Source organism: Terrapene carolina, unplaced genomic scaffold, assembly GCF_002925995.2.
Source record: "Terrapene carolina triunguis isolate 2854851 unplaced genomic scaffold, T_m_triunguis-2.0 Scaffold58, whole genome shotgun sequence".
Taxonomy (NCBI): Eukaryota; Metazoa; Chordata; order Testudines; family Emydidae; genus Terrapene; species Terrapene triunguis.
In genome coordinates this window covers 96,039,653-96,067,048 of record NW_020664409.1, presented here as the reverse complement: position 1 = coordinate 96,067,048, position 27,396 = coordinate 96,039,653, and the positions used below count along the sequence as shown (strand labels likewise).

Below are 27,396 nucleotides of genomic sequence, written 5' to 3'. Positions count from 1 at the left end.
AATGAAAATGCATAGTAAATCCTGCCCCTACTATTTAGCTCTGGAGTTATTAACAACAGCTTAATGGTTTGAAAGGTACAGAAAGCCCACACAGCCGCTGGACTGGCTGGTGCAAAAATGACTCCGTTCAGGTCCAGTCTACACCAGGAAAATTATGGACCCAGCTATCTCACTCAGTGGTATGAGAAATTCACCCCCACCACTGGCTTAGTTACAAAGGACTTAAGTCCCTCTGTAGGCAGCATTGGGTCAACATCTTTGGTTGACCTAACTACAGCCTGTTAGGGTAGTGGATTTACCATAGTAATGTGAGAACCCCTCCCCTGGCTACAGTGAGTATCTATACTGAAGTGCTGCTACCATTTTAAGTGTAGACAGTCTTAGTTTAGTTCTTAATAGAAAGGTGATCACATTGCAAGCCACCATCATAACTCATTTTTGATATAGTGAAAAGAGCAACAACTAGACTGCCCAGCTATACAAAACACTAAAAGCAGTGGTCTAGTCATTTGATGAGGCAAGGTTAAAAACCTTGCTTTTACCTGCTTTGAAAATGTATGTAGACAACTAAGGACTGTTAATCTGGCAACTTCCCCAAATGTATTTTATTTAAAACAAAAAATTCAAATTTAAAATCTTAATTTACCCTTGAGTTATGTCAGATTACTAGCATTATTACAAGGACATCGAATCTGTGAGCTGTAGATGACAATATGGGAAGAAGAAGCAAAGTCTTTACACATGGTTTAACTAATTATATTTTAGGCAAATATTTATTTATCTAAAAACAAAATAAAAATAAATTTTTAAAAGAAAATGTATTTAAATAAAACCCACAAAATGGTGAAATGTTCTGGCACAGAAGTTCAAGACAAGTATAAACCCAGTTGCCATAACTGCTGAGTATTAATGTTGCACATTTTTCTATAAAGATTTTATTAAAAGTATGTACATAGCAATAAGGTATGTAAATATATACAGCCATTTGAGGACAACTTTTTGGAATTGTCTTAAGAAAAATGACTTAAATACAAAATTTTCAAAGAACAAAATTGAAAAGTTCATCCCCAAGCATGAAGAAAAGTCCCATTTGTCCTTATGCCCAAAGTATTAATTATGAGGCAGTTTTGAGGTTATGGCTAAACCTTTCGAAGATCCAGCCAAGGTTGTGTAGTCTTGAGTTATTTTGCACAGCATGCAATTGTAATGGTTCCATACTTTATGAACTGGCATAGTTCATGAGTAAGATTAGAAATATTAATATTTTATTTCAGTCTGGATTAGATTATTCTAATCTATGCACAAGAGTTCCTTAGCTGCTCAAGTTTGTGTTTCAACTGTTCTCGCCGCTTCCTCAACTGTTCTTTCTCTGCAATCAGTCTGTGTTCATCTGTTTGAATAGAAAGAACATATTCTGTGGCTTTTTTAAGGATGACAACTTTGGGTGCCTTTTCATTGTTGGCTACCTCAGGTATTTGGTCACGCAAAGCAAAGAAACTCAACTTCAGCTCATTTCTCCTTTGGCGCTCCAAGACGTTGTGTGTTCGCCTCTTGTCGTTTTCTTCTGTGTCTGATGTGCGGGGACTTGAGCACTTTCGGTTATTACTGATTTGTTTGAGAACTCTACCATTGTCCAACTTTATCCTTTTTGCTGAAGGATACTCAAGTTTGGTGGAGGGAGGAGCAGCATAATTGTGCTGATGGATGGGGACATGACACCGCTTAAGAACTAGTGGGCTGTGGTGTGGCTTACTGTGCTCTTCTGTTGGTTGTGTGATTGATTCGGATTCACTTGTTGTCACAACATCAATTTCTTCTTCATCTTCCTCTGGTTCTTCTTCTGGAAGAAAAAACACCCCTGCTGTAAGTCAACTTGTAGGGACATTTAAAAATCAGTTTGTAAGTGTTCCTTGCTAGATAATGGAGAATAAGGTGGCTTTATATATAATCTGATTCTTAAACCTGCACTTCCCTGAAAAATGTTTTCTTTGAGAAATCCAACATTCAACAGAAATACTGTTAAAAGAACAGACTCCTCTTTTGCAATTCTTAACTCTGCATCCCAGACAGCCAAACCCTGCCTCCCAGATAGCAAGTTACGTAATTCTGAACAGACAGCAAGGAAGTTGAATGCTGACAGCAGATGTTACAGCATAACCCCACCCCAGCAAAAAATTAATCCCCCCAAATCATGGAAGCCATCCATAAATATTTAGTGAGTCTTTGGCAACACCCCAAAGCAAAGATTACTTAACACTTGTATATTTTTAGGGGCACCTTCAGAAGCTCCCCCCATTATTCATGGGTAATCCAGGGGAAAAAACAAACAAAAAAAAAACCCACTATAAACTTCGTGGGCAGATAAACTCAGTCCCTGACTATACATGGGTTTGTGTCTCAAACTGTTTGAAAGATAAATAAGCATGCCAAAAAAAAAAAAAAAAAAAAAAAAAAAGCTTTCCCAGACCCATTTACTTCTTTTCAACTACTTTCACTAGCACCTCCCACCCCATCCCATGAATGTCACTGGAGGGCAGATTCAATTGGATAAGATTCTAGCTTTGGGGAATGACTCAGAGCCTGTTATGAAAGTTAACACCTTCCTCTCTCTCTTCCCCCCACCCCAATGGGCTGGTTTCCCAGGGAATTTAATTCGCGCAGAGCCTCTCAGCGTGCCTTGCTAACGTGGCATTTAAAAAAGCACATGCAATAGGGGGACTGAAATCCTTAGGGTGGGAGGAGTTACACACCAGTTTCAGCAGGAAACCAAACTGTGTGTCCTGCCCAAGCCCTTCGTGTTTTAAACCTTCACCCTGAGCAAATTACAAGACAACCCAACAGAACCCAAGAGGATTGTCATCTAGTACATGCAGAGCGGTTAACTTTTAAAGTGGTATACCAAGGGTACATTCAGGGGACAAGAGTGCACCCCAAAACGCACAGAGGGAGCAGCTATTGCTCAGCGCTTACCGTGGGGCCGGCAAACGTTGTTTGATAAGTTATCTGAACGGGAAGCTGGAGCCATAAAGGGCCTGGCAGGGGAAGTCCCTGGTGTCTTCCCTGGCAGGGCCAGTTACCTTCATGTCTGACTCCCCAAGAGGCAAGGAGCAGCCGGGCTGTGCCCCTGCCGATCTCCCCAGGGAAGCCCCCCCGTCTGGCTAGGCGGTGGGGCAGTCTGCTGAGAGAAGAAGGGTGGGTTGATACTCACCCGAGTCGCTGCTGGTGGTGGGCGGGGTGTCATCGCCCAGCAGGGAAGCCGGGCTGGAGCTGGGGGAGCCGGGCTTGGAGGATCTCTCACTGAGCGGGTAGGGGAAGACCACGGAGGGGTCTATGCAGTCGGCGGCGGCGGCGCCCAGGTCGTGCAGGTAGGTACTGGCGGAGGCGGGGGCCAGGCTAGGCGGCTGCGAGGGCGGCGCTGGCGGGCAGAGCCGGGAGCCGGAGCCCCCTTCCCTGCGGGCCGCCTGGTAGGAGGCCAGTTTCTCGGACACCACCTTCTCCAGCTTGGCGGCGGCGGAGAAGCCGCTCCACATGCAGTCCTGGATGATGATGGATTTCACGAAGGATTCGTCGTCCGGGTCGCAGATGAAGCTCTGGTTCACCATGTCCCCCCCCAGCAGCTCGGTCACCATCTCCAGCTGGTCGGCGGTGGAGGGGAAGTAGGCGGCGGCCAGGCTGGAGCGGCGGCTGGGCGAGAGGGGCGGCGTGGGCAGCAGCTCGAACTTCTTCCAGATGTCCTCGGAGGGGGCGGGCGGCTGGAGCTCGCTGCCCCGCTGCTGCGCCGCCAGGTAGAAGTTCTCCTCCTCCTCCTCGAAGTAGAAGTAGGGCTGCACCGAGTCGTAGTCGTAGTCGTAGTTCTTGCTGGGGAGGGTCGAGGTCAGCGGCATCGCGGCGGCTGGTGCCTGAGGGCCAAGGGAGGGGGGACACGGGTCAGGGCGCCGCGGGGTAACAACGGGGTGCAGCCCCCCACCATGCAACAGTGAGTGAAGCCCCCCGGAGCACCCCAATAAACGGGGTGCAGCCCCCGGAGCACCCCAATAAACGGGGTGCAAACACAGGGGGACACCCCCGTGGAGAAGAGGGGTCACCTACCCCCCCCAAACGGCGCAGGAGTGGGCTGCAACCACCGACCCCCCCATCAACAGAGGACATACGGGGCACACTACAAGCCCGCAGTTCGCTCCGGTGCAAAACGGGGAGCAAAAGACCCCTCCGCCCGCACCCGCAGTGCGCCGGGCTGGACAGCGGGCGCTGCGGCTGAGGCGCCTCCTTAGAGCCGGAACCACCTTAACAGAGCGCGGCGACCGCTGCGCACTCCCCCCCCCCCCCCCCCGTAAGGGCTCCCCGGGATTCTCTCCCCTGCGTCGCCGCCCGCCTCCGGTTTCCTCTCCGCCCCTTCGCCTCCCCGCCCGGACCCAGGTCTTGGCCAGCTCGGCTCCGTCCCTTCCTCGGGAGCCGGCTCCTGGTCCCCGCAGATCCCGTCCAGCCCAGCTGGAGAGCGGTGACAATGAGCCAGCGCCCGGCCAGGGACCCCTCTGCCCAGCACCAGTCCCACTTCCCCGGCAGGTCAAGAGCCGGAGCCAGCAACTGGGGAAAAGCGGAGCGAATCCTTCCAGCGGCTTCCAGGACAGGCAGCTCCCCACCTACCCAGCTGGCCCAAGCCTCGCTCCCCCTGGACTGCAAAGGAGCAGGGGGAACCCAAACTCTGCTGCCCGTGTGCCCAGCACCCAACCGGGACACTGGCTGGGTACAAACCCAGCCCTCAGGGCACCCCTCTGCCCCGCCCGGGGCTGCAAGCTGGAGCCCCTGCAGTGCCAGGGGAAAAGCCCGATTTAAAGACCCCAGTGCAATGAATGAGGACGGCAGAGCGCGCCCTACACACCGGCTGCCCGTGCTGCAGCTCTGGGCTGCTGCTGCTACACACCTTGTGTCACCGCGTCTATACACACTTCCCAGCTAAGCCACCGCTCGAGCTCAGCGCTTTACCAAGGGGGCACCTAGCCTCGCCCCCCCGAGGGTGCAAACACAGGGCAGACCCCCCCCCTCCCGGTGGAGAACCCTACCAACAAAAGGTGCGAACACGTCTTTGCAAAACTCACCGGTTCCTCCGATGCACCGGCTGGGATATGCAGCGGGGGAGGGGTTAAAAGCGGGGCAAAAAAAAAAAAAAAAAGCGAAGGCGGGGAAGGGAGAGCGCCCCCCTGTCCCGCAATGATTATCCCACAAAAGCGGCAGGCGGGAGGGGGGGAAGCGCCTTTCCCGGCGGCCCCTCGCGCAGGGAATTGTAAGTCCAAGGCAGCGCCGCCGTGTCCGGGGGCAGTCGGAAGTTCGCTCGCTCGCTCGGCTGTGAAGCGCCGGCCGGCGTAAGAGGGGAGGGGGCTTGACTAGGAGGCGGCGCAGCGACTTGCTACCGTGCGAGCCCGTCTCCCTCCCTCTCGCCACTGCAAAGAGCAGGCGGGCGCCCCACACTGCTGCTTTTATAACAGGGCTCCGCCTTCCCGCCAAAGCAGAGGCGCTCCGGACTAGCGGGTGGAGTGGGATTGGTGCATTACGAGGACTATTTTGTTTGCCGCCGCCGCAGCAGCAGCGTGTAAAGCGAGGAGGAGAGGCAGCTAGCGGGGAAAGGGACGGGGGGGGGGGGGGGGCAGGCTGCATTGTACCATAACCGGCGCTACGAGAAGCGAGAGAAACGGAAGTAAACATAGTAAGAGCAGCCGAGATGAATTAAAGTGCTCGCTGCAATGGCTCCTGCCCAGCGGACATTCCCCTGACCCCCTTTCCACCCAGGCAACAGAAAACACAACCCATCCTCGTGCAGACACAGGTCACTCGGTGACCACCTCTCCCGCCGCGATCATGGGGCTGGAGCGAGGGTTATTTATTTATTTATTTATTTGCAAGCCGGCGTCGCCTAACACCTCCCCGGCTTTCATCTCAGAGGCATAAGCCATCTATTGCTATTTGGCCGCTTTGTTAAACAAAGGCTGGAGCTGTTTGGGAGGAGGCGCTCCTCAGGTGTGCGTGGAAAGGAAGGTTGCAGGGCCACTGGCAAAAGGGGCTGGTGCAAAAGCAAAGGCAGCAGAGAGGAAAACGTAAGCGAGGGAAATATTAAAATGTTATCAGAGCAGAAGGAGCATTTATTGCCCGGGTATCTCGAGCACGTCTCCCCAGGTGGTTATCCCCTGCATGCATTCCCTAGCGCCTGCACAGAAGGGTTCAAAAGCAGAAGGAGAGAGGTTACCGGCTTTGGCCGAGGGAGGTTACTAGACGGAGCAAACCCAAGCAGAGGGGCAAGAGACAATTGGTTTTACTCCCCAAATAGCTGCTGCAAGCTGGTGTCCCCGCCGCAGCCTCTGTGTCCTTTTTAATTTAAAAGTATCTTCCCCCCCCCCCCTGGAAAAAAAAAATAGTGGGCGCTTAATAAACCCGCTGGCTCCGCCCAAGTGACAGACTCAGGTGCAAAGCTTTCTCAGTGGAGATGGCAAAGAGGGAAATGGATCCAGGCTCAGCCTGTCCTTATCCCAGCAGACGGGCGGCTCCGCCAGGTTCATCTCCCAGGTAAAGGGAGGGAGGGAGGGAGGGAAAACCGTTAACTCTTTCCTTTCTCTACCACGCAAAAGATCCCCGCCTGCTGTCGGCTCCTTTATTCTTTGCTACTGATCCTCTAACTGCCCAGTTATTCCAGACACCTGGGATTTCCAACAGGCCATTTATTTCACACTACCCCGCCCTGTTCACAGGTTCACCTGGTTGTCCCCTAGTTACGCTTTTTCTCGCCTGTTTTGCCTCTTACGTATTAACCTGGTTGGCATGAGATCCTTTTACAGCCAACCAGGGAGAGACAGACCAAATACTTGAGAGTGATTTGCACCATTTTAAAATGCAGCGGGCTTCAAAGGCTCAGACGAGCCAGGTCCTTTCCCTGCGTCTTCTTAACAAACTTTCCTTTACCTCCTATGCACTCACAAACAAACCTCGGGGAAGCAATTAGGGGGGGAAAGTGCTGTCATAACTGCATTGTAACAAATAGGTATTGTGACGTGTAACTGCTACACTCATAGCTTGCAGGAAAAAAAAAATCAGAGGCCTCTGGTTCGCTGCAGGAAACGCAAATTCTTAGCCAGGGACTCAGTACTGCACCACTACTGGCTTTGGCTGCAAAAACGATTCTCACGCCTGGTCCCTCCGCACTGGTAGCGGAGTAATTGCGCCCTCTACTGGCTCAAAGATGACCAGGAGAGAATTATAAAAAGGGAGAGGCAGGCTGTGGAGAATGTGTGAATCACGCAGTTGGGTGCAGATTTGATGATAAGCGCGGAGGCTCCTTATTACTGCTGTGTCTCTTTGTAGCTCCAGACCACAATGGTGGGGAGGGACGGAGGAGTGGAGGCTTCTCAAAACAGGATGGGGATCTACTCTGAGTCAGATACCTTTTGATCTTTACCTAGTGTTTGATACTTTTTTTCCACTGTAGTTTTGTCTTCACACATTCAGGTATCATCAACCACCACTATTTTTCTCTCCTTAAAACGAGCTCCTACTATTCATTCAGTTAATTCATAGCCAATGTACAAACACCTGTGTGTACACATGATCCTACACCTGTCCTCAGAGAACCACCTTGGTCCCAAGAGAAACTTTAGACAACATTCTGTTAGAGACACTTCTGTTTCTATAGCCTATTAATAGATGGGACTGATGTATGGAGAAAGATTAAAACCGCTAGATATGTGCAGCTTGGCTAAACCACCACCAAGAGTAGTAAATCTTTGTAATCATCACTATGTATCACTATTAGTGAAATACCAAGGGTGAAATCATGGCCCCATTGAAGTCAATGGACCTTTTGCCATATAGACTTCAATGGGCCCAGGATTTCACCCCAAGAAGGGAAAATAATCATTTATGGTGATAGAAGAGGTTTATGTAACTAGGATGAAAAGTGAAAAAAGAAAACCAGCTGAATGTCAGGAAAGCCTCAGGATTTAATAGATTAGGGAATAGCCTGCCAAAGGAAGTGGTGGAATCTCCATTGTCCTTGACTCTCTAGAGTTGGCAAAGGGCTTCAGAATATGGTGTGAGGAACTAGAGTCAGTTCCTGCAGTGAGCAGATGATAAACTGATTTAAGAGCATCTCTGCACAGTTTTAAGAGTGTCTTAAATCATCTTAGTTTAAATCAGTTTGTACTCAATTTAGACCTTGTCTACACTAAAAAGTTGTACTGCTTTAACTCTACCAGGAGAGTTAAACAGTACCATTCCCCTAGTGGAAATGCAGTTATATCAGTATAAAGGTGCCTTGTTCTGGTCTAGTTTTTGCTGTATTGGAAGAGGAGCTTTTCAATAAGATTTTAAGGGTGGACCAGCCCTTAAGATAAATCAGTTTGAGTGTCTTAAAATCAATTTAACTGTCCACAGGGGGTAGGGTTGGTGGGTTTGAAACAAGTTAGGCTTGAGCTACAATCAGTAGGGATGTAATTTCTTACTAATGTAGGCAAACCAGTACAACCCCTAGTGTGGACGTAGTTATAATGGTATAGTTAAAGTGGTACAACTTTTGCGTTCAGCCAAGGCTTTACAGGCACAAGCTAAATTGTTATAATCAGTTTTAAATTGATAAGTGTGTCTACATTGGACTGAATTTGTGCAAACCAATCAGATTAAAAACACATACCCCTTTGGTTAAAACAAGGTAAATTCTGTGCGCAGACCAGCTTTTACACACATTAATCTCCATCTACATCAGCATGGCAACACTGGGCGAGCCCTCATGTGGATGGGTCATTTGCTGCCAGACATTTTAAGGACCATGTCATCTACCTCTGCTCAGAATAAGCCTGAAATATATAGTGTCTTAAAACTCAAAAACAACAAAACCTCCTCCCAAACAACAGAAATACAAAATGCCCCATCTATGCTAGAGCTCCCAGTGGAGTAGAACCAGTGTTGGCAACTTTGGGAAATTTATAGAAAGAGTTGAGAGTCATAAATCTGTCTGTGATGTGACATCATCAAATGCAGAGCAATTAATGGCAGTATCACAGGTGATTATGACTTGAAGTGAGCAGGACCTCTACTTAGCAAACACCCTGTTTCCCCAGGAGTCAAAAAACAAGGGAGGAGAAAGAAATATGATATTGAAGCAATACGGTCTCTAAATAAAATGTTTTCCAAAGTGTTCTATGTGTGACTGCATGTCTCCTACAGATAATAGATGTGACTCTGGTAGCCAGCACAAAGGCATTACATGACAACTTCACCTTAGATATAGCAGGATACTTGGCTACTATATCCTACATCCTTCCAGGTTGTGAATGACCTGGGGCAAGATAAGAGAGAGAAATATAAATCTCCAGTAGAAAGACTTTTGACAGAATAGCCATTAGATTGGAAGAATAAACACACAAGTATATTGTTACAGAGGTGATGCCTTTTCCATGGAGAGCTTAATGCCAAATAAGAGATGGGAAGAGGACTGAGCCAATGATCTGCATGGAATTTACACAGATGAGCAGGGATAGTTGAAACTTGTGGGGAAAAAAACAAGGAAAAGTTGAAGATTGTGGAAAAAGCTACGTACCATCTCTGCGTGTGTGAGTAAAACTGTAAACCATTTTGCCATGTTCTATGTACCTTACTTAAACACTGCATAAAAATATATTTTCAAGGAATGCCTGCTTAATTGTTTTGCTACTAATGTACCGTATGTTACTGGAGCCAACACAAATCTGCCTCCACTGCAGACAAATTCTGAGGAGATTTTCACCTCAACTCCATGTAATTGTGCAGCTCACTAATCTTCTATTCAGTACACCCTAAATATTTTTCTCTCCCCTGTAAAACACTCACACAAGCAAAATGGGGACAGTGTCTAAGGCCTAATTCTGCACTCAGATCAATTAATGTGAGCCCTTGCATCTATATAGTCAGGTTCAGTAGCATGCCCAGATGCAAGATCAGGCATCTTATACTGCTTATACAGGAGAAAGAGTCAGTTTCACTCTATTAGGTGCTGTCTACCAAATGCACAAAGGAAACAACACCCCCTCCCCATTTTCTCATCTCTTTCAGTTTGAATAATTTCTTTAACAATAGGTTATAAGATTCAGACAGAGGTATAATTCTTAAATTGACAGAGTAGACGTATATGACTTGGTGGTAAATGAGCTTCTAGTAGACCATTGCTACCACCAGTCTTGCTGCTGCACCAGTGAACATGGTGGTGAATTACAGGGCTTCCATATGCCAATATAGACTGAGTCACAGGGGAAAGTGATAATATTAATCATGAATACATGCTACAGAAGTTTCAGTTAATCTGAACTATGCTAATGCTAGAAACAGGAATAATTATTCATTTTAAGATAATATAAAACATTGCCTGCTTTTGGAAGCAATGGTTGTATCTCTTGTAACCTTGCCAATAGCCCTTCCCACAATTATGTTGTGGGGTCAGGTAATGTAGCACCTGGTATAATTTATTCATTTTATTGTCCCTAATGCTCAGGGATTTGTCCAAAAAGTGCTTACAACAAACATTGCAGGTTCTTTGCCCTGGCCAGGCTTCTCTTGATCCTCCACCCTATAATCCTTTTTAAACAGACATTCAATTCATTTACTCCTAATAGAAAATAAGAGAGGGGAACAAAATGAAACGAGCAAAACAAAGGGACTGGAGGGGGAAGTGCTAAATAGCATATTAATTTTAGATATGATTCTCCAGTCCTGCAAAAAGAACTCACACCCACCTGGAACCCACTGAAGCCAAAGGGTGAGATCTTGGCCCCATTGATGTGTGTTTTGCTACAGTGGAGCTGGTCTTTCACCTCAGGTGTAGGGTGTCCATCCCCTGCAGTTCTCTTTGCAGGATCAGGCTCTGAAGATTGTATTCGGGTGTGGATATTTAAAAATAAATATAACATCCAAGTTTGATCCCAATTCAGTTTTTTGTTTTGTTTTTAAAGCTGGTGGTGGGGGAGGTGTCAAATCAAGAGCTCAGTGACAAGATCTTAAAACCATTTTAAAAGGTTTATTTTGAAGGTGGTTTTGGTATGTAATCCACCTCTGTATCTTGCTATACCTGAAAGTAATATTAGAAACCACTGTCAGCTAAGAAGTAATTAAAAATGTTGACTTCTCCCCGTGTTACATCTTTGATTGCTGAAAGTAAGAGGGTTTTAAAAATCTAATTTACTTTTCAAGGCTATGCTCTTTACATGTTGCATTTATCTAGAAAATAATCAATCAGTTAATTTTGCTTGTTTTCAGTCAATTTCATTCTCTGGTTCTCTTGCAACTCAAAATTGTTAGGGCTATAAACATTACAAAGGACCGTTTACATTAAAAACACATGCATTCTCTGAATTTTTTGTATTTGTGTGTGGAAACATTTCTATTAAATCATATTAGATTTCTTTAGAGTAAAAATCTCAATGCTGGCTACCTCATAATAGCCATTTAATTATTTTTTAAATCTATTACCTGTTATCGAATTCAGAACACACTGAAGTAAATCAAAGGAGTTTCATGGCTTTCAGCGGGTTTTGGATCACACCCTTAATTATATTAACACTTAAATTAACACCTGGCTGAGGTTAATGAATGGGAAGGGGATGAGTTAGCACCAGTGCTTTTGGTATTGTTTGACTGGAGAGTGCTTCCTGCAGGGCTGGATTAAAGGAAAACTGCACTGTTTTGAATGCATAATAAAAAGAGATGTTCAAAGCTCTTGTAAAAGATAAACTGTTATTTTATTCAAAACTTTCTTTAGAAGAAGAAGTAACAGAGCTATCAACTTTGAAAGGCTTGTCATGCATTCCCTGAATCTTATTACACACTATTGGATTGCCAAAATAGCACAACACTAGTTGATTAACTCTTCTTTCATATATTTAAGACAGTTAAGCTATTCTAATAGGGCTGTAAATTTAAGGGGCCTCAGCTATAGATGTTGATCATAACTTACATAACATTGTTGCGGTCTATTAGCAAAAATACATTAGCCTTCCCTGTAGTGATTTTCTGCATGGAAAGAGCTGCAAGTCTCACTTTCAGACTTTTCAATGCACTCTGTAAGAAAGAATTCCATACACAAGGGAGCAGGCCAGACCTTAGTTTATCCTCAATATTTGGAGGCCAGGGCTGTGTTGAGTGGGTGTTTGGATGCATTAAGACTGTCTCTACTTGAGGATAAGCAGCTGGGGTTGAGTAAACAGTCCAGCTGCACCAGTGCAAACTCCAAGAGTAGCCATTTGCATTGGTGGAATTTAACCTGGTGTCAAGCAGAAGAAGGTTGTACTTGAGCAAACGGTGGCTTTGACTGGTCACACTAGGGGTTACTCTAGTGCAAAATCTAGCTAGTTTTAAAGTAGAGCTTGATACATTTATGAATGGGGTATATGACAGGGTTGTCTGGAATAGCTGGGACTGACCCCCGTGACCAAGGAGGTCCCTTCCAATCATATGTCTCTATGTTCCATTTATGCTGATGGCTACAACTGGGGCAAGTCATCAGGAAAGAAAAGGCCTCAGAAATAGAACAGGGATTTGTATGCTAGTTCAATCCATGTGCTTTGTTAAATATGTTTTCTTCACTAAGCTAAAAAGGTGCAAGAACAGCTTAACTATGATAAACAAGCAAGTACAATCACTGCCATTTTATACAGAAGCCCACCCTTTGGAGGCATTCCTAGACAAATGCACAATTTTACATCATCCTGTCTTACTTCGTTTGTCAGGATCCTGGCAGGTAGGCAGCCCAGTTTTCAAAAGGAGCCACTGACTTCGGATGCTTCCGTTTTTGGGTATGGAACCTGACATCTTGGCCCTGACTTACAGAGGTGCTGTTCACTATAGCTCCCATCCAGTGTAAGTGCTTGATATTTCTTGAAATCACACCCTAAAGTGTCTCAAATTGGGCACCCCAAACAGGAAGCATCTGACATTAGGCTCCAGTCCTATAGACAATCAAGGCATGTGGTTAACTGCTTGAAGGACCAGCAAAACACTCCTGAAAATCTGGGCCTTGCCTGCCATGGGATGTTCTGAGCCATAATTCATTAGGGCGTGCGAAGTGATTGGAGTTCCCCAGTTGGAAGTGGTTAGACAAGTAGAATGTAGTATTGCAGTATGAAAGTTCTTTGCTATAACTCTAGTTCCTTTCAGTGGAAGAACAAGTCCCTCACCAACTTTCTAGGTTTGGTGTATACCCAAGAGCACTGGCTGTCGTTCTTCTGATGGCGCTAAATAGGAGGCTGCCGCTTAAGAAGCGCCTGAATATATCATTTGTTATCTGAGGGCAGGAGCATGTCAGCTGGTAGAATCGGGGGGCTAGAAACAGGACTCTTGGGTTCTAAACTCAGTTCTACCATTATTATCACTTGTGTTCTTGTCCCTAGGCAAATTAGTGCCTCTGTCTGTGTGCCTTAGTTTTCATCTCCCTAGGTAAGAATGTGACATCTCCACAGGCATAACAGAGAGAACTAGTTAAAAGCATAACAGGAATGAACAATACTCACTAGCTGGACAAGAGCAAGATGCACTATACAGCATATAGTTGCAAAATGGATGCTTAAGGGCAACTGCTGCTTGCCTCTACCAAATTTGAAAGGCCAGTCCCAGAAAAGCATGCTGGGAAATGAAGGTACCCCTATGAATGGAGAATTAGTGAGAAATAGGAAGGAAGGTAAGCTTGGAGAAGTGGTATCATAGGTAGTAACCAAGGAATCTGTTTCTAGTGACTTTTCTTGTCTGTCTCTGGACTCTATTTCTGCTATCATGTCTTCTTTGCCCTAGTTAAGATTACAAAATTGAATCATGTTTGAATATGGTGTTAGCTGAACATAGTGTAAGAGCAGCCAAAGACAATCATCATGTTCTGCATAACTGTGATTAAACCCTCCAAACATACTTGGTCAAAATGATACCGAACATGGTTTCTCCTTCCAGCACTTACAGCTAACCCACATTCAATCCTGGTTCAGTTCATGTGATTGCCAACAGCCTTGTTCAAATACCATTACATACAGTATTGTTGACACGGTGTTTAAGAGGAGGTGTACACATCACATCAGACTAGGAATGTGCCATCAATCTACTGCTTACAGTGAAATTATAATACTGGTATTTTCTCTCTCATTCTCTTCTCACCTAACTGCTTGTTCATGCATTTGGCTACTGCGCATTGTGCGGATGTCAGATTGTCGGCTCATTGTGACAGGGACTGTCTTTTTATTCTGTGTTGGTGCAGTGCCTAGCACAATGGGGTGCTGGTCCATGAGCGGGGCTCCTAGGTGCTACTGCTTTGTAAATACATAAATCTAGGTGCTGCCATAATGATTCCTAAACAGTTACAGTTAATTCAGAATCCATTCGTGTATATGTACATATGCTTAATTTAAATTGCTCCTCCCACTGCACATTACTCCAGGGGTTCTCAACGTTTTTTTCCCTGAGCCTCCCCCCATCCCCACCAACATGCTATAAAAACTCCACAGCCCACCTGTACCACAACAACTGTTTTTCAGCATATAAAAGCCAGGGCCGGCGTTAAGAGGTAGGAGGCAAGGCAACTGCCCGAGGCCCCGTGTGTGTCACAAGGGGCTCTGCGAAGCTAAGTTGCTCAGGCTATGGCTTCAGCCCCAGGTGGTGGGGTTCAGGGCCCCAGGCTGCAGTCCTGCGAGGCGGGGCTTCAGCTTTCTGCCCTGGGCCCTAGCCTATGCGTCCCAAAGTGTACATATCTGACAAATATGACTTGAGTTGTTTCAAGTAGGGCACCCAAAGTTAATAAGCAACCTTGAAAATACACGCTTAAATGTTTAGAGATTGCTACATGAGGCTGCAAATCAGTGCATGTCATCAGTTTTCGGGTGTAATAGCCTATATGCTCCTCTAATCTATTTACAAAACTGTTTTTAGCATCATTTTTGCTGCTACAGTGTAGTTTAGTTTACAAGCAATCAGAACAAACTCCAAACTTTTTAACAACACGTCAACTAAATATCTTGAGGAGATGAACAGTTTTTAATCAGTAGTGACTGCTGCATATTAAAAATAGCATGGGAGATGAAAATACATCCATGAACATTTGCTACCAGCATGGATTAAAAAAAAAATAAATGCAGCCAGAAAGGCCACAATAAAACTACTTCACTTGACTGATAACTCAGTTTATTGATAAGAAGGAGGGTGTGCTTGTCTCTCCATATCAGATAAGGGACTTTTCCCTTGCTCCACTGTGAGAGATGAACATGTTCATCCGGCAGATAGCAGCAATAAAGTTGCAGCTCTCCTTTGTTCTACTAGACATATGCTACATCAAATAAAATTAAGGGGCATGGATTTAAAACACATTGCAGGAAATGCCTTTTAAAAACCTATTTATAATTAACTTGTGGAACTCCCCGCTGTAGTTTATTATAAAAAAACAAATGGCTTAGTAAGATTCAGAAAGTAATGATATTTTGAATGAATAATAATATCTGAAGATACACTAGCTAGAATAAAATTTATAATGGATTTGAATCTTCTTACTTCATGGCCTAAGGCAGGGCAAGACAGTTACCCCCCCAAGGCATAGAATTTCATAATTAAAGAGGTACATTTTAAAGGAGGGGGAGTTTCACCTTTTTCTGAAACATCCAAGATAGGTGTCTTCCAAAGATGGGATACTGGATTATGGATGAATGGTCTGATCCAGCATGGCATTGTCTACACCGGTAGTTCTCAACCAGGGGTCCGGGGCCACCTAGGGGGTCTCGAGCAGGTTTCAGGGGGGCCTCCAAGAAGGGCCAGTATTACACTCGCTGGGGCCCAGGGCAAAAAACCAAAGCCCCGTCGCATGGTGCTGAAGCCCAGGGCCCTGAGCCCCGCCACCCAGGGCTGAAGCTGAAGCCTGAGCAATGTAGTTCATGGGGCCCCAGGCAATTGCCCTGCTTGCCAACCCCTAATGCCAGCCCTGGCTTTTATATGCAGAAAACCAGTTATTGTGGCACAGGTGGGCCGTGGAGTTTTTATAGCATGTTGGAGTGGGGTGGGGGGCTCAGAAAGAAAAGGCTGAGAACCTCTGTTCTACACTCTTACAGTCTACACACAGTGGGATATTTCAGGCCTGTGCTGCGAAAACAACTGCATCAGGGGACATGCTTACAACATAGTTATCTCGTGACTTGGTTAAAACACTGTTTGGGCTTTAAGCATAGACAGAACCACACCATGTCTACACTGTGCTGTAGACATGCGCTCTCCAAGGCTGGCAGTGGACAGCGCATGGGTCTGTGATTCAGGAAGCCTGAGTGAATGGCTAACGTCCACTCACTGTGCAGCGGCAGTCAAAAAAGCTAACAGAATGTTAGAAACCATTAGGAAAGGGATAGATAAGTAGTTTGAAAATCTCATAATGCCACTATATAAATCCATTGTACTCCCACACCGTGATAACTGCGTGCAGGTCTGGTTGCCCTGTCTTAAAAAAGCTATATTAGAATTGGAAGAGGTACAGAGAAGGACAACAAAAATGACTAAGGGTATTGAACAGCTTCGATATGAGGAGAGATTAATAAGATTCGGACATTTCAGCTTGGAAAAGAGACAACTAAGGCTATGTCTACCCCACCACTTATATCGGCAAAATTTATGTCGCTCAGGGGTGTGAATACTCAGCACTGGAATGGGTTACCTAGGGAGGTGGTGGAATCTCCTTCCTTAGAGGTTTTTAAGGTCAGGCTTGACAAAGCCCTGGCTGGTCTGATTTAGTTGGGAATTGGTCCTGCTTTGAGCAGGGGGTTGGACTAGATGATCTCCTGAGGTCCCTTCCAACCCTGATATTCTATGATTCTACGCTGGCATAAATACTTGTGTGCATAGTGCATGTTGGCAGGAGAGCTTCTCCCGCTGACATAGCTGACGCTGCTTGTTGGGTTGGATTAATTATGGTGAGGGGAGAGCTCTCTCCTGTTGACATAAAACGGCTACACAGGAGCTCTTACAGCAGCGCAGCTGCACTGGTACAGCTGTGCCACTGTAAGCTCTCTAGTGTAGACCTAGCCTAAGAGGGTCTATAAAATCATGACTGGCGTGAAGAAAGTGAATAAGGAAGTGTTATTTACTCCGTCACATAACACAAGAACCAGGGGTCACCCAATGAAATTAATAGGCAGCAGGTTTTAAAACAAACAAAAGGAAGTACTTCTTCATACAGTGCATGGTCAACCTGTGGAACTCCTTGCCAGGTGATGTTCAAGGCCAAAAGTATAACGGGATTCAAAAATAAATTAGATAAGTTCCTGGAGGATAGGGCCATAAATGTATATCAGCCAAGATGGTCAGGGCCACAACCTCATGCTCTGGGTGTCCTAGCCTCTGATTGCCAGAAGCTGGGAGTGGATGACAGAGGATGGTTCACTCGATTGCCTATTCTGTTCATTCCTTCTGAAGAACAGAGGCCACTGTTGGAAGACAGGATATTGGGTTAGATGGCCCATTGGCCATACCGGGTCAGACTATTCTTATGAGTGCTAATCCTGGCTCTGAGCTTGGGTGACCTTGCACAAGTCACGAGTCCACCTCCCTGTGCCTCCTTTTCCCTTCCGGTCTTTTGTTGGGACTGTCTCTTGTTGTGTGTACAGTGCATATGATAATAGGGTGGTGATCTTGGTTAGGGCCTCTAGGTATTGCCATAATACAGGGGTTCTCAAACTGGGGGTACCCCTCAGAGGGTCGCAAGGTTATTACATGGGGGGTCACGAGCTGTCAACCTCCACCTCAAACCCCGCTTTGCCTCCAGCATTTATAGTGGTGTTAAATATATATATAAAAAAGTGTTTTTAACTTGTAAGGGGGGGTCGCACTCAGAGACTTGCTATGTGAAAGTGGTCACCAGTAAAAAAGTTTGAGAGCCACTGCCATAATACAAACAATACTGGTAGAGTTCTGGCAGTTTGGTAATACTGCTCAGCCCTGTTTACACTGTAAGACTGTACACAGTTCCCCAGTCATTTTTGGCAGTGTAGACGGGCCCTTTGCTTTCGCCACTCTTGCCCTGCTTCCCATCAAAGGACAAACTGCAAAACTCCTTTGCCCAATAGGGGTGAGCAGAGTAAGGGCTCACAAGGCGGAGAAGAGCCTGGTTGTGAAATCTGGGTCTGTGCTGTTGGATATAAAGGGATTAACTTCTTCAGTTAACTCCATCAATGGTTGAAAGCTCTGTTAAGAGGGATCTTTATAAACACTCCACAGTTTAAGAAACAATTGGTAAATAAGGTGTTCCCAGGATAATGCTAACAGGGCTTCTCCCTTGTGACCAGCTATCAAGAGTCTCTCTCTTCTTTCTACTTATCACCTAATTCAGAGAGGGCAGGGTATTTTTTGTATCTAGGTGATGAGAACAATATTTACACCCCGGCCTAGGGTGGAAGGAAGAAGTAATTAATGAGCTAAAATTCCTGTTATTACTATTTGTGTTACATTAGACAAAAGACTGAGGGGGGCCCTGATAACAGACTTCAAATATATTACGGGCTGGTATGAAGACTATGATGATCAGTTGTTCTTCATGTCCACTAGAGGTAGGACAGGAAGTAATGGGCTTAATCTGCAGCAAGGGAGATTTTAGTAGGAAAAACTTTTTAAACTATAAGGATAGTGGCGCTTCCAAGGGAGGTTTTGGAATCCCCATCATTGGATGTTTTTAAGAACTGGTTAGACAAACACCTGTGAGGGGTGGGTTAGGTTTATTTGGTCCTGCCTCAGGGCAGGGGGCTGGACTTGATGACCTCTCGAGGTTCCTTTCAGCCCCACAATTCTGTGATTAGCATGTAACAGTGCCATTGTGCTAGGTGCTGTACAGACATATAGGAAGGGACAGTTCATACCCCAAAAACAACAAGGAGTCTGGTGGCACCTTAAAGCATAAGCTTTCGTGAGTAAAAACCTCACTTCTTCGGATGCATAGAGTGAAAGTTACAGATGCAGGCATTATATACTGACACATGGAGAGCAGGGAGTTACTTCGCAAGTGGAGAACCAGTGTTGACAGGGCCAATTCAATCAGGGTGGATGTAGTCCACTCCCAATAAGAGATGAGGAGGTGTCAATTCCAGGAGAGGAAAAGCTGCTTCTGTAATGAGCCAGCCACTCCCTATTCAAGCCCAGATTAATGGTGTTGAATTTGCAAATGAATTTTAGTTCTGCTGTTTCTCTTTGAAGTCTGTTTCTAAGTTTTTTTGTTCAATGATCGTGACTTTTAAATCTGTAATAGAATGACCAGGGAGATTGAAGTGTTCACTTACTGGCTTATGTATGTTACCATTCCTGATGTCCGATTTGTGTCCATTTATTCTTTTGCGGAGGGACTGTCCGGTTTGGCCAATGTACATGGCAGAGGGGCATTGCTGGCACATGATGGCATATATAACATTAGTGGATGTGCAGGTGAATGAGCCCTTGATGGTGTGGCTGATGTGGTTGGGTCCTCTGATGGTGTCGCCAGAGTAGATATGGGGACAGAGTAGGCAACGAGGTTTGCTACAGGGATTGGTTCCTGGGTTGGTGTTTCTGTGGTGTGGTGTGTAGTTGCTGGTGAGTATTTGCTTCAGGTTGGGGGGTTGTCTGTAAGCGAGGACTGGCCTGCCTCCCAAGGTCTGTGAGAGTGAGGGATCATTTTCCAGGATAGGTTGTAGATCGTGGATAATGCGCTGGAGAGGTTTTAGCTGGGGGCTGTATGTGATGGCCAGTGGTGTTCTGTTATTGTCCTTGTTGGGCCTGTCCTGTAGTAGGTGATTTCTGGGTACCCGTCTTGCTCTGTCAATCTGTTACCTCACTTCCCCAGGTGGGTATTGTAGTTTTACGAATGCTTGATAAAGATCTTGTAGGTGTTTGTCTCTGTCTGAGGGGTTGGAGCAAATTCGGTTGTATCTTAGGGCTTGGCTGTAGACAATGGATCGTGTGATGTGTCTTGGATGGAAGCTGGAGGCATGTAGGTACGTATAGTGGTCAGTAGGTTTCCGGTATAGGGTGGTGTTTATGTGGCCATCACTTATTTGCACTGTAGTGTCCAGGAAGTGGATCTCTTGTGTGGACTGGTCCAGGCTGAGGTTGATGGTGGGGTGGAAATTGTTGAAGTCCAGGTGGAATTCTTCAAGGGCCTCCTTTCCGTGGGTCCATATGATGACGATGTCATCAATGTAGCGCAAGTAGAGGAGGGGTACTAGGGGACGAGAGCTGAGGAAGCGTTGTTCTAAGTCAGCCATAAAAATGTTGGCATACTGTGGGGCCATGCGGGTACCCATAGCAGTGCCACTGACTTGAAGGTATAAGTTGTCCCCAAATCTGAAGTGGTTGTGGGTGAGGACAAAGTCACAAAGCTCAGCCACCACGAAAGCTTATGCCCAAATAAATCTGTTAGTCTTTAAGGTGCCACCAGACTCCTTGTTGTTTTTGTAGATACAGACTAACACGGCTACCCCCTGATACTCCATACCCCAAAGAGCTTACAATTGAAATAGACAAGACAGGTAAAAGGAGAGAGGGGAGACAGAGGCTAAATGGCTCAAGATCATACAGCAGGTCAGTGGCAGAACCAGGAATAGAATTCAAGATACCTAAACTGGACCACATTGCCTCTGCTTTTCAGAAGTATTGAGTGCCCCCATCTCCTGCTGGCTTCAGTTAGGGCTTGCCTGCACACAAGTAGTACCGCTTTAACTACAGTGGTATAGATAAACAGCACAACCCTCTTCAGTGTGGATGCAGTTATATCAGTATAAAGGTGCATATATCAGTACAGCTTATTTCCATATGGGAAAGCACATCTATACCGCTGTAGCTGGGTGCACATTAAGGGCTTGTCTACACTGGCAAGTTTCTGCGCAGTAAAGCAGCTTTTTTGCACTCAAACTGCAGCCGTGTTCACACTGCCAAGCCACTTTGTGCGCAGAAACTCCTCAGTTGCAGCGCTGCAAAAAAACCACCTCGACGAGAGTCGTAAGGCTATTTGTGCATTGGCTCCAGCACTCTATTGCCAGTGTAGACACTTGATTGCTTTCCGCGCTGTAATTGGCCTCCGGAGCTGTCCCATAATGAACTCGGCTGCCCTGGAGACATGCACCCCTCCCCTTTCAAAACCCCCATTTCTGACAGCTATTGGGTGCTGTACTGATCTCCTCCGGGACACAAAGGTCTTGGCTACACTTGCAGCTGTACAGCGCTGTGAGGTAAACCTGTCTTCGTACAGCTGAGTAGGGAAAAGCGCTGCAGTCTGTCCACACTGACAGCTGACAGCGCAGTGGCGTGGCCACACTTGCAACATTTGCAGCTGTGTTGGGAGCGGTGCATTATGGGCAGCTATCCCAGCATTCATGTGGCTGCAATGTGCTTTTCAAACCGGGGGTGGGGTGGGATGGAGTGTGACAGAGTGTGGGGGGAGAGAGAGTGCTTTTGGAGCGTGTCAGCTCTCTATTTTGCAAGTTCCAAACTCCCGGCCCCCTCCTCATTCATTCACTCACTCAAAGCAAACAGCAAAATGTTTGCTTTTTCTCTGTTGTATGAGCTTTGAAACCGGCACTTCCGCATTCCTGCAGCCGGTCACAACAATGGAGAGGATTGGCACTTGACAGCAAGCGTTTACACTCACACCCGTGAGTCGTAGCCACTCCGCTGCAGCTGTTATTCCTCTCAGATGTGGAGTACCTGCAGCGGTGTACCCAGGGAGATACAGCGCTGTAAGTGCCCTGCCAATGTGGACGGGGAGTGAGTTACAGCGCTGGGGGAGGCTTTACAGCGCTGTAACTCGCAAGTGTAGCCAAGGCCAAAGCAAACCATTAATGTGGAATGCTCATGCAGAAAGCCCAGGGAGGGAGGCAGGGGCTGATGTTGGGGTTTCTCCCTCCCCCTGCCTCAGGACTGGTTGTTTCCTGCCACTGTCTGACCTTACAAGACAGCATACTGACACACTCTGTCCCCCAAAACACTCTGTCTCTTCCCCCCCCCCATACACACACACACTCTGACGTTGTGTACACTACGCAGCTTTTAGCAACAAGGCTGTCTGTCGGTATTTTGTCGGCACTTTTGCCGACAAAATACTTCCAGCACTGTGAGCGGCATTAGCTTTGTCGCTGCATTCACACTGCCACTTGCGTTAGCAAAACTTTTGTCTTTCGCAAGGGGGCTTTTTTAAGGACCCGTGAAAGACAAAAGTTTTGTTGACGCCGTCGCAGTGTAGACAAGCCCCCGTCACACACTCTCTCCTCCCCCACTTCATTTGAAAAGCAGCTGGCAATGTAGTAGGATGCCCATGGAACAATGGGATTGGGAAACCTGCATCATGTGACACTGTGCCTGCCCCATGAGGCATTGCAAACCCCTCCCGAAGCACCGTGTCCAGTTGCACAGTGGGATAGCTACCACAGTGCACTGCTGTCTTTGCCGTTGCAAGAGCTCCTGTGTTTTAATAAAAGTGGTATAACGTGTGGCGCAGAAACTTGCCAGTGTAGACATACCCTAAGGGTTGTATCAATTTAACTATTTTGGTAGAAAATCATACCCCTCAGTGAAATAGTTAAGTTGGTACAAAAATTGTGGGTGCTCAGCCCTTCTGAAGATCAGACTCTAAATAAGTGATTAGTAGCTTATGTACATATATATGCAAGCCCACATACATACTGTGCTAATATCTACTTCTGTATAATATGTTAGTAGCACTCTGCAGTTTAAGCAGCCAAAATACAGCAACTTCCCCAGCGCAGCAGCAGCCGGAGCCCGGGGGGCGGGAGGGAGGAGGGGGAATGCGGGGTGCTCAGGGGTGGGGGTGGAGTTGGGGTGCGGGGAAGGGGCCCCCGTGGAGTGTCGTCTTTTTTCAGTGTTGAAATATGGTAACCCTACATTATTATAGTTATTGACTTGCTCCAGCCTCATCAATACTAGGAAAAGCAGTACCCATTTTGCAGCTGTACTCTTTCAAGCACTAGTGTAGACAGGGCTCAGGGGTTTTCATGACCCACACCATGGCTACAGTATAGGCATTACAGTGGCACAGCTACAGCACTGCAGGGATGCCACTGTAATACCATAGTGTAGACACATCCTACAGTGATGCAAGGTTTTTTTCCCCAATCAGTGTAGATAATTCCCCCTCCCCCCAAATGGTGGTAGCTAAATTGACAGAAGTAGTCTTCCAGAGACCTAGCCACAGTTACACTGAGAGGTTAGGTCAGTTTAACTATGGTGGGCTCAGGGGTGTAAATTTTTCACATTCCTGAGCACTGTAACTACTGTATATTGACTTATGTTTTAAAGTTAACCACTGGGGCCTGGTCTACAACTCCTTCACCCTGTTTACACTAGTACTCAGGCTCACATTTATACCTATCAGAGGGGTAGCCGTGTTAGTCTGAATCTGTAAAAAGCAACAGAGGGTCCTGTTGCATCTGAAGAAGTGAGGTTCTTACCCACGAAAGCTTATGCTCCCAATACTTCTGTTAGTCTTAAAGGTGCCACAGGACCCTCTGTTGATTTATACCTATATAACTACATCCACTCTCAGGGTACGTCTATACTTACCCGCTGGTTTGGCGGCAAGCAATCGATCTTCTGGGATCGATTTATCACGTCTTGTCTAGACGCGATAAATCGATCCCGGAAGTGCTTGCCGTCGACGCCGGTAATCCTGCTCCGTGAGAGGAGTAGGCGGAGTCGACGGGGGAGCCTGCCTGCCGCATGTGGACCCGCAGTAAGTACCTTTAAGTTCGAACTAAGATACTTCGACTTCAGCTACGTTATTCACGTAGCTGAAGTTGCGTATCTTAGTTCGAACTGGGGGCTTAGTGTGGACCAGCCCTCAGGCTTATACCAGCAAAGCTCTACAGGTAGGAGTATGATTTTTCTACCAAACATTAGGTAAGACTGATTTCAGTTTGTCAAGGCATATCCATCCACCCTTAATCTAACTAGTGTGGTGAAAAATAGTAGTGAAGATGTGGTGGTGCAGACCCTGGCATGGGCAGTACAAACTCACACAGGACTTTCTTTGCTAGCCTGCACTGGGGTCCGTGCTTCTGTGTCTTCACTGCAATTTTTAGCAGCACTAGTTAGATTAAAGCTAGCACAGAGATGCCTACATGAGCTGAAATCATGCCTTCGATTGTACTGTATTTACATACCCACTATTATACTGGCACAACTTTCAAATGTAGACCACGCCTTAGACCACTGGTAGAACTGGACCATTACTGAAAAATGGGTACTGCTTTTCCTCACATAGATGTCCCTTTCTTGTGGGCATTCTGGAAGACGTGAGTCTTTAGGAAGGACTGAAATGGAAAGTGGCTAGCATGGATTGGGCTTTGGAGAGCAATCCCCACAGGGAGTGGCACGGAGATGATTGTGGGAGAAATGGCCTAATGGGTCATTGAAGCTAGTGTCAGCCAAGTGGGGATGGGAGGGACAATGCAATGAGCATTATGGTAGTGACTAGCTGCAGAAGTCATTGCGAATTCCTCATGGGGCCATATGTGCAAAGGTCTGGGTGTGGGAAAAAAGAAGGGTGTTTGAAAATTACACAGGTCTGCTACATGTTTTGAATTCTCTCCTCTAAAGAGCTCTTGGAATAAGGTGTGGGCAGGAGAATGCAAGCCATGCATGAACAGAGACTGCAACACTTAGGGTATGTCTACACTGCAATTAAAAAACAATGGCTGATCCATGCCAGCTGACTCAGGCTTGTGGGACTCGGGCTAAGGGGCTGTTTAACTGCAGTGTAGATGTTCAGGCTTGGGCCCAAACCTGTACACCTCAATTAAACAGCCCCTTAGCCTGACCCTGAGTCAGCCGCAAGTGTCTAATTGCGGTGTATACATACCCTTAGACCAGTGGTTCCCAAACTTGGGTCACGGCTTGTTCAGAGTAAGCCCCTGGCAGGCCATGAGACGCTTTGTTTACCTAAGCGTCCGCAGGTACGGCCGCTTGCAGCTCCCAGTGGCCGCAGTTCACCATTCCCGGAATGAGGCCTTGTCTATATGAGAAAGTTGCACCAATATACCTAAGGTGTGAATTTAAACTGATATAGTTAAACCATTGCAAATCCCTGGGTGTACACACTTATTCCAGTTAGCTTAAACGGATTGGGAACTGATTTAACTGAAACTGAAATAAGTCATTCTTAGGGCTTGTTCACACACGGAAATTGACTGGAATAGCTATTCCAGAATAAATTATTCTGGGATAGCTCCTCGTGTGGACATTCTATTCTGGAATAAAAATCACTTTTATTCCAGAAAAATTAGTGTGCTTCCAAAGTGGAGTAATTATTCCAGAATAAAGTGATTTTTATTCTGGAATATAGTGTCCGCATGTTACGCTATTGCAGAATAGCTATTCTGGTCAATTTCCTGGTGTAGACAAGGCCGTAGACTCCATAAAGGGATTTGCACTGGTCGGTCTAAACTGGTTTAATTAAACTGGTGCAAGTCTGTGTAGACTAGCCCGAAGGTACAGTTCTCCAGTTGAACCCTAAGAAGGTGAACATGTTTTAAAGCCTTCACTGGCTATTTCACCATCCAATCACATTGCCAGAGGGCAGGGGTGCACAGAGAATTGCCTGTTCCACTCCTGCTGCTGACAGATGAGGAAAACACAGAACCAACCCACAAGTGCCTCAGGCCTTGCCTGGACTGGGAATCCGTTTCTCTACGCCCGTAGCCAGATTTTCAGCTCTCTCTTTCCACACAATGTATCCATGTGCTTCTTGTCCCATAAGAAAGCTCAGCACCTGATACTGATCTCACTGACACTGGTGTAAATCCAGAACAACTCCAGTGAAATCAGTGGTGCTGCACTGGTATAAACTGGCTGTGAATTCAGAGTCAGGCCCGCAGCCTGCATTCTTTTTCTCTTAATCTCCTTAGTGCTCCTTAATTAGGGTTGCTAACATTTTATTTTAAAAATAAGGGACTGTTTTTTAGCACCCCACCCGATTGATGATAATAATATCATCAATAATAATTAATAAGCGGTACTCACATTAATCAGTGATATTTCTTGCTGTGCACTCAGCAACTCCTGATCTTGTTGTACAGAGATGAAGAAATCAGGGACATCCCTTGTAATAAGAGAATGTGTGGGCAACCCTACCCCAATGGTCTCTGGGTAAGCCCTAGCAACATATTTGGTACTCTACTGTGTCACAAGCAAACCATTTGGATAATTTTTAACCTGAATGTCGGATTGGTTTATCAGCAGCAGGTGGCCAAATAATTATGTATACAGCTATCTATGAAAACTGGGTCAACAGGACAGCAGTTCCTTTTATGTCCCATCGTGTTATCTATATTTATACCCCGGGTCAAACTTGGGGCAGAAACATGTGTGAATGAATCCGAGCAGTTATTGCATTTCCTCTCTGATGTGCCTGCTTGCCTCTGATAAATGGCACATCATAACACTTTCTATGATACAATCATTTTGATTGGCATAAATAGATAAAGGCAACACTGGGTAACAAAACCAAACCAAACAAAACCCACATTTTAAAAAAAAATAAAGAATGGCAGATTAAGTGATTTGGGCCTGAATGTTCCCCAAATCCCTGTTTTAGGTGTCTAAGGCCCTGTGGGACCACTGTGATGCACAAACCTCCCACTGTAACCCTGTAGGTGCCTAAGCTCACTTGGCGCCTACATTTTTGTAGTAAATGTTACTTGGGGTATGTCTTCACTACCCGCCAGATCGGTGGGTAGAAATCGATCTATCGGGGATCAATTTATCGCGTCTCGTCTAGACGCGATCAATCCCTGAACGCGCTCCCCGTCGACTCCGGAACTCCACCAGAGTGAAAGGCGGAAGCGGAGTCGATGGGGGAGCCGTGGCCATCCATCCCGCGCCGTGAGGACGTGAGGTAAGTCGATCTAAGTCTATTCTCGTAGCTGAAGTTGCGTATCTTAGATCGATCCCCCCCCTTAGTGTAGACCAGCCCTTGGGAGGCACCTATATTTCTGCTTCTGAGCAAGCACACTGCTGCCTCCCTCTAGGCGCCTGGGTGCCTTGCTCCCACCTAAGCCCCAGAGTGATTCAAAGACTGGAGGAAGATAGGTGTTTGGCCACCTAAATTGTGTGCAGGGCTCCATTCAGTAGGAGTGCTTGGAGGGTGCCTACCAGATCGAGTCCCGGGGGTAGGGAATGAAGAAGAGGACCTCCCTCAGAACTTTTAGCCCATTGGCTAGGATACTCACCTGGGATGTGGGAGACCCAATATCCAGCCTCTCTGCTCCAATGTTTCCAGAGTGTAACATCTTCAACAGGAGAGACTGAGAGCCTCACATCAGAATGTCCCATAGCCCAGTGGTTAGAACACTCACCTGAAAAGGGGTAGTTCCCTGCTCAAATCCCTTCTCCCCTTTGGGTAGAGGG

General features: G+C 46.3%; 1 protein-coding gene across 2 annotated transcripts; it reads right to left on the bottom strand.

Annotated features, from left to right (window-relative positions):
* Positions 1-745: 745 nt before the first annotated feature.
* On the bottom strand, positions 746-26,030 carry MYC (MYC proto-oncogene, bHLH transcription factor). Of its 2 annotated transcripts, none has more exons than XM_029913270.1 (3): positions 26,011-26,030; positions 3,209-3,899; positions 746-1,840 (listed from the first exon to the last, which is right to left on the bottom strand). In XM_029913270.1, the coding sequence occupies exons 2-3, from the start codon at positions 3,882-3,884 to the stop codon at positions 1,296-1,298; spliced, it is 1,221 nt and encodes a 406-aa protein (XP_029769130.1). In that variant the 5' UTR covers positions 3,885-3,899; positions 26,011-26,030; the 3' UTR covers positions 746-1,295. The 2 variants fall into 2 exon arrangements, with proteins under 2 accessions (XP_029769130.1, XP_024065371.1); XM_024209603.3 differs by lacking the exon at positions 26,011-26,030 and adding an exon at positions 5,097-5,139.
* Between the last annotated feature and the right edge of the window lie 1,366 nt (positions 26,031-27,396).

What these genes read in the sequence shown, in the direction of transcription:
- MYC (XM_029913270.1), bottom strand. Translation starts at nt 3,884, where the DNA reads ATGCCGCTGACCTCGACCCTCCCCAGCAAGAACTACGACTACGACTAC. An exon ending in CACCACCAGCAGCGACTCGG is followed by an intron (nt 1,841 to 3,208) that starts GTGAGTATCAAC and finishes TTTTTCTTCCAG; the next exon opens with AAGAAGAACCAGAGGAAGAT.